Raw genomic sequence first — 15170 nt, forward strand, 5'->3', positions numbered from 1 at the left:
AAAAATACATATGTCAGGGTTCTTATAATGGAACATTATTCAAAACATTTCTTTAAACAGCCCGGGCATATGTATTTTTCATATGTGTCCCTTTTTAAAGTGACAATAGGGTCACCCTATTCAGATAGCGCATGCAATTTTAAACAACTTTTCAATGTAATTCTATTATCAGATTTGCTTTGTTCTCTTGGTATCCTTTGTTAAAAGAATACCTAGGTAGGCTCAGGTGCTGAGAGCTAGCTGCTGATTGTTGGCTGCTCATAAATGCCTGTTGTTAATGGCGTAGGGATGTGTAAAGGTAGCTCCCAGTAGTGCCTTGCTGCTTCTTCAATAAAGTAAACCCAGAAAATGAAGCAAAATTGATAATAGAAGTAAATTGGAAAGCTGTTTAACCCCAAAACAATCACGACCTACCCTGTACGCCGCTGGTCGTTAAAGTGACAGTCTACTCCAGAATTGTAATTGTTTAAAAAGATAGATAATGCCTTCATTACACATTCCCCGTTTTTGCATAACTGATACGATTGTATTGATATACTTTTTACCTCTGTAATTCGCTTGTACTTAAGTTTCTAAAGATTGCCCCCTTATCTTAGTTCTTTTGACAGACATGCATTTTAGCCAATCAGTAAATAACTTCACATGAGTGAGCACAATGTTACCTGTATGACACACATGAACTAACGCGATCCAAATGTGAAAAACTATCAAAATGCACTGAGATAAGAAGCGGCCTTCAAGGTCTTAGAAATTAGCATATGAGCCTACCTAGGTTTATCTTTTAACTAAGAATATCAAGAGAACAAAGCAAAATTGATGATAAAAGTAAATTGGAAAGCTGATTAAAATTACATGCGTTATCTGAATCAATAATAGCATGGGTTTTGTCAATAGTGGCAAGACCATGCTATGACACTTTCATACCCTTCTGCAGGATTCCTGAAATGAAATATAATAAAAACAACAAGCCCCATAGGGGTTAAAATTGTATATGTTTCTGAATCATGAAAAAAGAAGTGTTTCATGTCCCTTTAATAAAAATAAGACTGTTTTAGTAGTGATCACTAATTACAATGTTTAAAATCATATATATATAGTGGGATATCTCTTTTTTATTTTAGGATCATTGCTATTATCAAGGACATGTGGTTAATGACAGTGATTCGCTCGTCAGCCTTAGTACTTGCAAGGGAATAAGGTAAGAAACCAACAAAACTGGCAGCCAGGAGATTTTACAGACATTGAATACATTGAGATCATAATATAAAATGTTTAATTATGCATAGTAAAACATTTAATATAATTTAATAAATATTTATTTTGCTTGCATTTACTGTAAAATACTTTGCTTTTGCGTACAAATTGTGCTTGCTCCCTACCGAATGAAAATTCTATCATTTAGGATTCATTTAAAAAATCGTAGATTGCCTTAAAGGGAAAATCTACTCCAGAATTTTTCTTTTTTTAAAAGATAGATAATCCCTAAATTATTACCCATTCCCCAGTTTAACCAACACAGTTATATTAATATATTTTTCACCTCTGTGATTACCTTGTATCTAAGCCTCTTCAGACTGCCTCTTTATTTCAGTTCTTATGACAGACTTGCATTGTAAACAGTCTGTGCTGACTTCTAGGTAATTCCACGGGAGTGAGCACATTGTTATCTATATGACACACATGAACTAGCAATATCTAGCTGTGGATTTTTTTCAAAATGCACTGAGATAAAAGGCGGTCTTCAAGGGCTTAGAAATTAGCATATGAGCCTACGTAGGTTTAGCTTTCAACTAAGAATACCAAGAGAACGAAGCAAAATTGATGATAAAAGTGAATTGGAAAGTTGTTTAAAATGACATGCCCTATCTGATTCATGACTGTCCCTTAATTATGCATAGTAAAACATTTTGCAGTATAAGTTTGAATTGATTTACTGTAAAATACTTTGCTTTTGTGTAAAAAATGTGCTTATTCCACGTTTCATAACAAAGCTGAAAGCTAATTCTGTCAATTAGGATTAATTGAAAATGTTGTAGATTGCCTTAACTAGCTACATACTAGACAGTAATTGCTTAGAGGGCCCATTTTCAGCTAGCGCTAAATGATCAAAAAATAAATATACTCATCAGAATTTAATAGTTTTCCAAATCATTGATAAAAAGACAGTTTTAAAAGCTTTCAACGCATTTATTTTTTGTAATTCAGTATTTAAATGGACATAAAACAAGTTGAGATAGAGACAAAATATAATATGTACTTTAATTACTTTACCTGCAAATTTATACTGCAGTTCCCCACCATTAACCCTTTCTTTTTAGTTTCTGAATTGTAAAGCTCTAATTCCCCCCACACAATTCCTTCTATGGCTGTATCTATATCTATTGTTGTTTTGGTAGAATGCAAAAGTGAATAGGGATTATCTGCTGGAGCATGCCTAGAAGCTGTGAACTCAGTTGAAAAACAATGCCTGTGTCTAAACACTAATAAGGGGGGTGGAGCATGCTGCTCCAGACAGCATGGTTTTGTAACTAATTTTGCTGAGTTTTGAAAGCTATTTTAAAATACTTGCCAGCAATTTTTAAACATTTTTTATACAAACTATGCTTACTTAATTAGCCCTTTTAGGATATGCACAGATCTCAACATGTTTTATGGCACTTTAATTGCTGATATAAATTATGCATATATTACAAAAATGACTAAAATGGTAACAACAATAAAAAGAAGACCCCAAACTTTACTTTCATTGCTGCTTTCCCTTCTCTCTATTCTTATGCCCCCCATGTTTTTTGCTTTCTCTTCAAATGTTTCTGTTTATTCTCACTAATTTCTATTTGGTTTGTAGTCCTTGGTTTCCCCTTTATACTTGCTGCTTGTTTTATAATAATACTAAAATGAAAATGCCAAATTTTGGACACAAATGTATTTTAAAAAAGAGCTTATTCAATTTCCATTTTTTGTTATATTTCACGTTTTACTATTTAAGTACAAACAATTTACAAAATATGGTGACAGATGGATGTTGCTAACTTGAATTGTTTTGTAAATCAAACCAGTACGCACTACGTCCCAGTTTTAAGACATTGTCAAATAAGAATAGGGGGCTGCTTATCCTTAAAATGTTCAAACTTTTAATTGGTCCCCAGTCCAGCCCTGAAGAGCAGATTAAAAAAAAAACAAAATAAATACATGTCATGAAATGACAGGAAACATTAAGAATGATGCTGTTTCCTTTCTGGTCAGGACTGACAGAAGAGTCATTAGCATCCCAGGACTGGTAGGCTCAGAACAGGAAGGTCTTGGGGAATGAGTTGAGAGGACTGGGTGAAGGATTTGGTGGGAACAGAGGCAGCTTGACAGGACAGAGATCCAAATTAGACTAGAGATGCCTAAGGAAACATCATCCAGTAGAAACTGCACTGAATATATTTATATAGTTCCAAAATGATCAATAAGAGGTTAACCCTCTAGCTGTCACCTTTATCCCAACCCTAAAGCTTATGGTTTCTTTTGCAAAATATTGCCCAATGACAATGTTGTCAGCACTACAAATATCACAGCAACAGAAATGTCCTGTAACAATTTTGTTGTGAATGCATTTTTACTGCAGAACTCACAGCTGACATTACCACTAGTGGCAATATTAGACCTCACAGGGCTTCAGGACAAATGCCGATGGGCCCCCATTCAATAATGCTTTTTCTGGCCATTTGCAAAAGCGGAGCCAGCATCCACATAAGAGAAAGAGGATCTGCTCTTCTGTGACTGTGAGCCGTCCTTCGCCCTTTATACCAATATCCTCAAAAATGGGTATAATACCTCACTTGAATGAATAAATAATACAGTCAGAAGCTTTACCAGTGAGCTGAACGTAGTGTGAACTAAAAACACGTTATTATTTATTATTTATCCATTATTTATGGATAAAAGAGAAAAATCTATCTTCTTCTCAAATCTGTAAATTAAGTGTGATGCAGAGTAACACATATACACCATCTTTCTCTAGAGTCGCTTGTTCTATATTAAAGGGATAGTCAATGTTAATATCAATGTTACATAATTCTGCAAATAGTGCAGTACCAGTTGAAAAAATCAGGCATGATAAAGATTTAAAATACCCCCAAAACTATACTTACCTTACCGTCCTCACTGTCCTCTTCTGCTGTTCTGTTCTAATCAAAAATGTTTCACTGGCCTGCTGTTTAATCACAGCACGCCTGATCATGACACTAAACTAAATGTAGCACTCTGGGTAAAGCAGCCAACAGCTTTACGCAGCACAGCAGCACACCAGCAGAAAAGGACGGCAAGAAAGGTAAGGTAAGTTTAGGTTTTTTTTTTGGGGGGGGGGGTTAAATCCTTATTGTGCCTGATTTTTTTACTGATGCTGCAAGCTTTATATTACATACTTCTGGACAGTGCAGAATTATGTAACGCTAAATGGTCATAATACCCAAATGTTGAAGCACTTGAAAGTGATGCAGCAGAACTGTAAAAAGTTGAGTAGAAAATATCACCTAAACACCTCTATGTAAAAAACGAACATATTTTACCTTAAAATTTCCTCATTAGCCACATCCCATTGTAAATGGCTTTTCAGCAGTCAATCAGAATTCTAGTCCCGGGACTTGCTATATAGACTGCATCTTGCATGTGCAGGTACAGTCATGTTATTTACCTCCTCATTTTAAGGAAGTTTACTATGAAATCTTGTGAAATTTAAGTAAAGTTAAGTGTGACATCAGTACTGATGAAGCATTGAAGCTGATTAGCTGTTGGATTTTTTTTTCAACCTGCAGTTGACAGTACTTGAAGTATAACTGTTCTCTGAGTACTTACTGCTGTGAGTTGAAGAAATTTTGAGGTAAAATATCTTCCTTTTTTATATAGAGATGTTCAGGTGATATTTTCTAATCAGCTTTTTACTGTTATACTAAATCAATTTCAAGTGATTTAGCATATGAGTATTATATCCCTTTGATATTAACATTGAAGGTTCCTTAATCTTAAGAACAACAGAAGAAATTATATTTATTTCAAGACATAAAACATTGCTATTTGATGAGGAACTAGTAGACATAACACATAGGGGTAGATTTATCAATGTGCGGGTTGGACATGATCCACTTGTGCAATGCCATCCCCTGCACATTCGAGGCCAATCAGCCGGTTACAGGGGGTGTCAATCAACCCGATCGTATCAGATCAGGCTTATTGCTGTCCACCACATCAGAGGTGGTGGGCGAGTTAAGGAGCAGTGGTCTTATAATCGCTGCCGGAAAGTACGGGGGTAGATAGCAGCATCCGCTGCTTGGTATATCTACCCCATGGTATTTAAAGGGACACTCAAGTCAAAATTAAACTTTTATAATCCAGATAGATCACACAATTGGTAGCAAATTTCCAATTCACTTCCATTAACAAAATGTGCACAGTCTTTTTATATGCACCAGCACCTACTGAGCATGTGCAAGGATTCACACAATAAGCATAAATGCCTTTCTGATTGACTAATGGCTGTCACATGATACAGGAGGAGTGGAAATAGATGTAACTTTAAAATTTTCAAAATGGAAGCTACTACTCATTTGAAGTTCAGACTAAGTGCTATTGCATTGTCTTTTTATCATCAAGCATTTGTTGATTATGCAAATCTACTGTATTTACTGGTCCTTTAACATGGTATGAAATAAAAAAATATATTTTTTTATATTTTTGCATGGTATTAGTGCTTTTCCATCATGTGACTTCATTCTTTGAAACACACAATTGTAAAGGAACATTAAAGGGACATTGAACCCAAAAAAAATTCTATCGTGATTCAGATAGAGCATGCAATTTTAAGCAACTTTCTAATGTACTCCTATTATCACATTATTTTCATTCTCTTTGTATATTTATTTGAAATGCAAGAATGTAAGTTTAGATGCCGTCCCATTTTTGGTGAACCCACTGTGTTGTTCTTGCTGATTGGTGGATAAATTCATCTACCAATAAACAAGTGCTTTCCATGGTCTGAACCAAAAAAATAACTTAGATGCCTTCTTTTTCAAATAAAGAAAGCAAGAGAATGAAGAAAAATCGATAATAGGATTAAATTAGAAAGTTGTTTAAAATTGCATGCTCTATCTGAATCATGAAAGAAAAAATGTGGGTTCAGTGTCCCTTTAAAGCCACTATTATACTGTATATGCATAGTATATACCATTGACTAAGTACTGCATTCTAAATGGTAATGTTTTAAAAACAATAACATTGTAATTTGTTTGCAAAATTTACAGTTTTTTTCCTCCATTTGTACATTACATATGTGTATAAAATATGCATACTGTGTACCGTGAAAATCAGAATCATCAATCAGTATTTTTTCTTGTTTTGCAGTGGGGCTATCCATACTCGAGGACGCAGGTATCTGATTGAGCCTCTTAACCAAACAGATCATGAGGCGCATGTTGTATTTGAATCCAAGGAGGATGCCAACAAAACATGCGGAGTGACAGGTTCTCCCTGGAAAGATAAAAGACCTTTCTTCAGACCACGTGCCGGTACTGATCCAGAGGTGAGACTGATAAAGGATGATAGACAGATTGAGATATCATACAAGAGTTAGTAGGAAAATACTCTGTGTGCTTTTTGGTTAAAACAGTTCCAGACCCCTCTCCAATTTTCCTGGAGACTGTTCTAGACCAGGAAGCTTGGGTTTGAGTCATTGAGATACATAGCATACTTACAGTAACTCAGGGGTGGATTCACTTGGGGTCTGGGTTGAGTCGACATCGAATGGATGGGCAGGGGTGTGAGGGACGTGGGCAGAATTGGCTGTTACATTGGTGGGTATAGGTAGAACAAGGGGAATCTATAAACAGTCACAAAAATGAAAACCTGTTGCAAGCAATAATTATTGGTAATGAAGGAATCCTCTGACCCCTTTCAACAGACCACCACTGTTATATTAATCCTAAAACTGACCTTATTTTACTGCATTAACACTTAGGGACAGTCTACACCAGATTTTTTTATTGTTTTAAAAGATAGATAATCCCTTTATTACCCATTTCCCAGTATTGCATAACCAACACTGTAGTGTAGGCGTCGTGGGTGTTATAGCCACTCTTCTAAATAAGCTCCTCAATAGCTTTATGGAATAAAAGTATAGAAGAATGAAGAGGGCGCTATGCAGCAAACACAACAATAAAGTATTAAAAAAGTATATTTCAGAGAGATAATAATATATAATATATTTAATTAATGTTAAATTATCAATCACAAAGTAATGATTAAACAATTCAATGTATCAAATTTGGTATACCACAATAGTTTAAGTGACGTCTCCCTATAATAAAAAATGGATGATCAAATACGATAATACGTGTCCATTAAAAATTATCTGAGAGAATCATTTGTTGTGTAACCACCTCTGTATATGATATGTAGAAAGTCAGAAATGATGTTACCATAAAACAATGATAGCCTATAGATGGAGCAACAGTGGTGAACTTGATTGCTCGTTTGGCCACTCCAGCAGTGTTTAACTGTGATCTGTTACAGTATTCCTTATTATAGTTTAAAAGTTCCAATGCTTTCCAAAGAGAAAATATAGTACTGCTTATATTACCTGATCCTGGATCTCTTTTTTCTTTACTGTTTGCCTTACGCTCACATGAAGAGGATCTATAGTTTCCCAAGCCGTATTCCACACTTTGTGTGAACCTGGTGAAACTCCCTGCTTCTCAGTGTAGCGGTTTCCTGGCGTGGCAGTTAGTCTCAGAGCCAATCACGTGACATACAATTTTAAATAACTTTTGAGTTTACTTCTATAATCAAATTTGCTTCATTCTCTTGGCATCATTTGTTGAAAGAGCAGCAATACACTACTGGTTTCTAACTGAACACATTAGTGAGCCAATGACAATTGATTTATATATGCAGCCATCAATGAGCAGCTAGAACCTAGGTTCTTTGCTGCTATTGAGCTTACCTAGATAAACCTTACAACAAAGGATAACAAGAGAAGAAAGCAAATTAAATAATAAAAGTAAATTGGAAAGTTGGTTAAAGTTGTATGCTCTGTCTTAATCATGAATATCTAATTATGACTTTACTGTCCCTTTAAGGTGGTATATTAAAATCACATCACTCTCATTTTCATATTCATTTCAGAGCTAGTATACATAAGGATGTTAAATTCATCTATATGTCTCAGATAATAGCAATAATCACAAACAGTGTATAATATGCTGTATAATGATGGAGTTCACATATAAAACAAACTTCAATATAAGATAGGGAAACGTTTATTCACTGATTATTTCAAAGAATAATAGGTGATATAATTAAAAAATACTTTTATAAAAAGTGTATAGTATAAAAAAAAAATATATGATATAAAAATATATATGATCTAAAAATTGTATAATATAAAGAATATATATTAACACAAGACCTAGGGAAACCTGAAGAAAGTTCTCATATCTTTTGGTATAATAAATTTGCCCCATGGCAAAAAAAATGGAAGATAAAATAAAATATAATTTGAATAAAAATGAAAGAGATAGTATTAAAAAATTACAAAGACAAAAATATCATTATAAAACAAGCGGATGGGGGGTGGGCAGAGTGGTAGTCTTCAACACCCCAGCCTACTTGAGAGAAGCTCAGAGGTTACTGAATGACAATACTACATATACTATTTTAAAAAATAACCCTACTGAATTGTATAAGAAAAGATTACTCACTCTACTAGAAAGAACTAAACTTACAGGAATCATCAATATCAAAGAATTTGAATATCTAGCACCCAAATATCCAAAAATTCCAGTGTTTTACTTCCTTCCAAAGATTCATAAGTCCCTGATAGATCCACCAGGAAGACTCATTATATCGGGGATTGGATCCCTCAGCGCAAATCTATCGCAATATGTGGATAGATTCCGTCAGACTTCTAAAAAAAGAATTGCCCTCCTATTTGAAAGACTCAATGAGAGTAATTCAACTGACAGATAACATCAACTATGAAGGATCTCTAATTCTAACCACCTGCGATGTAACATCACTCTATACGAACATCTCACACAATCTAGCAATAGAATATTTTTTGAGTAAAGATGAGAATTTAGATCCACAACATAAACAATTCATAGTGGATAGCGTAAGATTAATTCTAACTTATAACTACTTCTCTTTCAACAACACTTTCGACAATCAAATAAAGGGCACTGCTATGGGGACTAGGTTCACCCCAAGCTATGCAAACCTTTTTATGGGCAAGTGGGAAAAAGAATTCCTTGAATCTTGCAAGCTTGGGGTGAACCTGGTCCTTTATAAAAGATATATAGATGATATTCTCATCTTATGGAAAGGTGATGAATCCTTACTAAAAACTTTTGTTACCCTAATGAATAACAAGGATTTAGGGATACGCCTAACCCAGTGATGAAAATATTGTTTACTTAGACTTAGAAATTAAAATAGAAAATGGGGATATCCATGGGGATAGTTGTCACTTAAGAAAATGGAAGGACAACATACTATACGGGCAGACACAGAGAATCCAGAAGAATTGCACTAAACTAACGGACTATGACGATCAAGTTAAAATACTGGAGAGGAAATTCAATGAAAGGGGGTACAAAACAGAAGTCATACAAACTGCAATCAAAAACGCTAGGGAAACAAACTTCTAGAACCTAAGGCTAAAACTGGTGGAGGCAGTATAGAGACGAAATGTATAGTTACCCCATTTATAACTAACTTTAATAGGGACCATAAGTCAATTAACAAAATCCTCAGAAAACACTGGCATATGATGCAAGGGGATACGTATATAGGAGAGAAGATCACACTATACTAGGGTGACCATATTGCCGCTTTAAAAAGGGACACATATGAAAAATACATATGTCAGGACTGTTTTCAGGGCTGTTTAAAGAAATGTTTTGTATAAGAACCCTGCCATATGTATTTTTCATATGTGTCCCTTTTTAAAGCGGCAATTTGGTCAGCCTACACTATACCCAAGAATGATCTATAAAAAGGCAAACAATCTCAAAAATATGCTTGCACCAAGTGAGTTTAGACAAGCAAACAAAACTTCTATAAGTATTAGTCTACATGGTGATAAAATTAATGGTTTCTTCCCCTGTTATACCTGTAAAGCTTGTCAACATGCAAATACGGTTAAGACATTTATTGCAACACAAACAAAAGAGGAGTTTGAGATCAAAAAGACGATTAGATGTACAGACAAAGGTGTGATCTACATAACTGAATGCTTGTGTAAAAAACAATATTTGGGAGAAACTACACAAACTCTCAGAAAAAGGATTGGGTAACACTGTTGCTGTATTAAAATGGGAAATATGATACATACATTTACAAACATTTTAGGGAAGTCCATAATAACAACCCTAATGATATCAAATTCTGGGGAGTCTGTAAACTGACACCCAATTGGAGAGGAGGAAGCCTAGAAGAAAGATTATTATACAGAGAGGCAGAGTTAATATACAGAATATAAGCCCTACAACCTAGAGGATTAAACTCTGAGCTATAAGTAGGTCACTTCCTCTGAAATACATGCAATATACCTGTTAAAAAAAACGTTATAAAGGCTGTAGAAAGGGAGATTTTTAGATTTACAGATGCTCTTTGTTTCGTGTTTTATATGTCAAATTTATGTTATTAAAGATATAGGGGCAAGTGTATTATATCAATCCTAGTATAGGTTGCGCAAAAATAAATACATTTAAAGGGTCAGTAAACCTTAAAAAAAATGTTATATAATTCTGCACATAGTGCAGAATTATATAACATTACATTAGCCAAACGTTTTAAATCATAATATTGCCTTTTTATTTTTAAAAAATATCGCCGTTTTACAGACCTGCTCTCTGGGCTCTGCTGAGCGGGTCTGTTGTTTTTACTGAGCGCATCGGGCCAGCTGTATAGTCACAGCCCGGCCCGACCGCGCCATTAGACACAATGCAGCTCGCTCCTGCTCTGACAGCGGGAGCGAGCTCCATTGTGTCTAATGGCGCGGTCGGGCCGGGCTGTGACTATACAGCTGGCCCGATGCGCTCAGTAAAAACAACAGACCCGCTCAGCAGAGCCCAGAGAGCGGGTCTGTAAAACGGCGATATGTTTTAAAAATAAAAAGGGAATATTATGATTTAAAACGTTTGGCTAATGTAATGTTATATAATTCTGCACTATGTGCAGAATTATATAACATTTTTTTTAAGGTTTACTGTCCCTTTAAAAAAAAAATGCCACCATTGGTTAACATTTTAACAATCTACTTAATACAAGATTATGTTTTATTTTTTAGCCCGAGACAGAGATGTCCGCAGCCTCAGAGGAGGCGTACAAGTCAAGGAGCAGCGGTCGGAATCTTGTTTCAGACGAGCCTGAAGGCTCGTGCGGAAACGGGGGTATACGGCCCCATTCGGGCCGTGATAAACCGGCCTTTATGCATTCAATTGCGCTCCACTTGTTATTTAGCCCACTGTTACAACATTGGTTAAAGGGGCATAAAACCCCAACATTTTATTTCAGGATTCAGATAGAACATACAATTTTAAACAACTTTCCAATTTACTTCTGTTATTAAATTTTCTTCGTTTTCTTGTTATCCTTTGTTAATAATAAAAAATGTAAGTACAGGAGGGTTAAGTTGTCTGCATTACTATATTGCAGCTGTTTTGCAACAATGTAATACTTTAGCAAGAGCGCTAGATGGTAGCACTATTTCCTGCCATGTAGTTCTCCAGACATGTGCACGCTACCTATCTAGATATCTCTTCAACAAAGAATAACATGAGAATTATGCAAATTTGATAACAGAAATAAATTGGAAACTTTTTTAAAACGTATTCTCTATCTGAATCATGAAAGAAAAAAATTGGGTTTCATGTCCCTTTAAAGGGACAGTCTAAACCAGAATTCTTATTGTTTAAAAATATAGATAATCTCTTTATTACCCATTCCCCAGTTTTGCATAACCAACACAGTTATATTAATCTATGTTTTACCTCTGTGATTACCTTGTATCTAAGCTTCTGCAGACTGCCCCCTTATCGCAGTGCTTTTGGCAGACATACAGTTTAGCCAATCAGTGCAGACTAATAAATAACTCCACAGGAGTGAGCACAATGCTATCTATATGACACACATGAACTAGTACTATCTAACTGTGAAAAACTTTCAAATTGCTCTGAGCTAAGAGGCAGTTTTCAACGGTTTAGAAATCAGTTTAAGCCTAGCTAGGATTATCTTTTCAAAAATACCACCAAGGGAACAAAGCAAATTTGATGATAAAAGTAAATTGGAAAGTTGTTAAAAATTGCATGCCCTATCTGAATCATGTAAGTTTAATTTTGACTAGACTGTCCCTTTAAATATAATAGAAGTGCATAATAAAAAGACAATGCAGTAACATTTTTAATTTTTAATAACAGTAGAATTTTCTGACACATTTATTTTTTCTTTCATTTGCTGGCCCATCAGCCAATCACAGACTAGTATATGTTTACACTATGAACTTTTGCACATTATCAGTAGAAGATGGTGCCTCACAATGTGTGCATATAAAAAGATTGTGCACATTTATACAGTGGATTTGTTTTTTAATTATATGCTAGATCTGAATCATGAAAATGTAATGTTGAATTTAGTGTCTGAGGATTTAATAATGTCTAGACATAAAAAAGCAAATATTATTATTATAATTGGAAAATTTATGAAATATGTCGTTTTTAAAAATTTGACAATAGAAGTAAATTGGAAGGCCTCATAAAACTTCACTCTCTTTCGGAATCATGAAAGTTTAATTTTTAATTTAGTGCCCGTTTAAGATGCAGATTACTAGTGGAGCAGTATTTAACGCTCCTGCTCGCACACTAGCTCCGCTAGAAGTAAGCTTTTTGCACACGCCAGGTAGCGTTCGTATTAACTGTTAGCGCTTCACTCGTAACCTGGCCCTAAGTGTGTTCAGCGTTCCTTGACATTACATTTTGTATAGGGCAGTATTGCGGCCTTAATATTTCTGGAGTAAATAAAACATTTTCAGTACTACAAAGTATTGCTAATTTGCATCGTCTTATTACAATTTCACGCATAAAACCTCTTAAGATACATATTTATAGAACAACCTTATACAGTACTACTTTAGTGCTTACTGCTTAGTATTTGAATTCCTACCAACTATAGCACCCTCTAGTGTATATTTAAGAAATTGCATATGCACTTTTTTGTATAATGTATAAGGTTCTTTACTTTTATATTGGAGTTTTCTTTATGTTGGTTTAAAGGGACAGTCAACGCAGAAAATGTTATTGTTTAAAAAGATAGATAATCCCTTTATTACCCATTCCTCAGTGTTGCATAGCCAACACAGTTATATTATTACACTTTTTATCTTTGTGATTACCTTGTATATAAGTCTCTTCTGACAGCCCCCTGATCACATCACTTTATTTATTGACTTGCATTTAAGCAAATTAGTGCTGTGTTGTTAGAATCCACGGGCGTGAGCTCAACGTTATCTATATGGCTCGCATGAACTAGCGCTCCCCTGTTGTGAAAAGCTAATATAAAGCATGTGATCAAGGGGCTTTCTTAAGTGACAGAAACAGTAATTTGGAGGCTTAAAGGTTATAAAGTATATTAATATAACCAGGATTTTTTTTTGCAAAGCTGGGGAATGGGTAGTAAGGCATTATCTATCTTTTTAAACAATAATAATTTTTGTGTTGACTGTCCCTTATTTTTTTCTTTTTCTTTTTTCAAAAGAATCTTGAGCTAATTTCCACAACAAAACAATTATTCTGGGCATATGGGCCTGACAACTGTAATAATTAAAAAAAAAATAGTGTTACTTTATATAGTATTAATTATCAATTCAGAAAAAAAGCATTACTATTGTTTTTATCATGGAGCTGCACATCTAATTATCCATTCATCTCACATGTTAGATACTGTGACACAGTAATTAGAGTCTGTTCTCTAGATACTAGATTAGCCCTTTAACACTGCTTTAGAGTGATAGCCCAGAAAAAATGGTCTACAATGTCTATTTAAAAGAGGGGCAAATGTGTTAGTTTAAGCTTGTAAAAAAATGTATGTTTCTGTCATAAATAAAGCAACTTTTTCTATTAAGGCTTGCAGAAAGGTGTAATTTCCTTAAAGGGACAGTAAACACCAGAATTTTTGTTGTTTGAAAAGGTAGATAATCCCTTTATTACCCATTCCCCAATTCTGCATAACCAACACAGTTATAATAATACACATTTTACCTCTGTGATTACCTTGTATCTATGCCTCTGCAAACTGCCCCCTTATTTCAGTTCTTTTGACAGACTTGCATTTTTAGCCAATCAGTGCTGGCTTCTAGGATCTTCACGTGCCTGAGCTCAATGTTATCTATATGAAACACATGAACTAACGCCACCTAGTGGTGAAAACTGTTAAAATGCTTTCACATTAGAGGCAGTCTTCAAGGCCTAAGAAATTAGCACATAGACCTAGATTTAGCTTTCAAATAAGAATAACAAAAGAACAAAGCAAAATTGGTAATAAAAGTAAATTGGAAAGTTTTTTAAAATTACATGTCCTATTTAAATCATGAAATATTTTTTTTTACTTTACTGTCCCTTTAATATACAGTGAGAATTAACTAGAAATAAACAAATAATACTACCATGTTAGATTCAGATGTATACTACTTTTATTTGATCTTTTTTTCACAACTTTTATGATTCAGATAGAGCATGCAATTTTAAACAACTTTCCAATTTACTTTTATCAGCACATTTGCTTTGTTCTTTTGGTATTCTTAGTTGAAAGCTAAACATATGCTAATTTCTAAGCTCTTGAATGTCGCCTCTTATCTCAGTGCGTTTTGACAGTTTTTCACAGATAGACAGCGCTCGTTCACGTGTGCCATATAGATAAAAATTGTGCTCGCTCCCATGGAGTTAATTATGAGTCAGCACTAATTGGCTAAAATGCAAGTCTGCGAAAAGAACTGAAATAAGGGGCAGTCTGCAGAGACTTAGATACAAGGTAATCACAGAGGTAAAAAGTATATTAATATAACTGTGTTGGTTATGCAAAACTGGGGAATGGGTAATAAAGGGATTAACTATCTTTTTAAACAATAACATTCTGGAGTA

General features: G+C 34.6%; 1 protein-coding gene across 1 annotated transcript in view; it reads left to right on the top strand.

Moving 5' to 3' along the window:
- Positions 1-15170, top strand: part of LOC128664630 (zinc metalloproteinase-disintegrin-like batroxstatin-2) — a 109865-nt gene that overhangs the window by 17662 nt on the left and 77033 nt on the right. Inside the window, exons 5-6 of the mRNA XM_053719445.1 lie at positions 4213-4320; positions 6382-6559. Of these exons, the coding sequence (XP_053575420.1) occupies positions 4213-4320; positions 6382-6559 (286 nt within the window). The remainder of the gene's footprint in view (positions 1-4212; positions 4321-6381; positions 6560-15170) is intronic.

The sequence above is a fragment of the Bombina bombina genome, chromosome 6 (assembly GCF_027579735.1).
Source record: "Bombina bombina isolate aBomBom1 chromosome 6, aBomBom1.pri, whole genome shotgun sequence".
Taxonomy (NCBI): domain Eukaryota; kingdom Metazoa; phylum Chordata; class Amphibia; order Anura; family Bombinatoridae; genus Bombina; species Bombina bombina.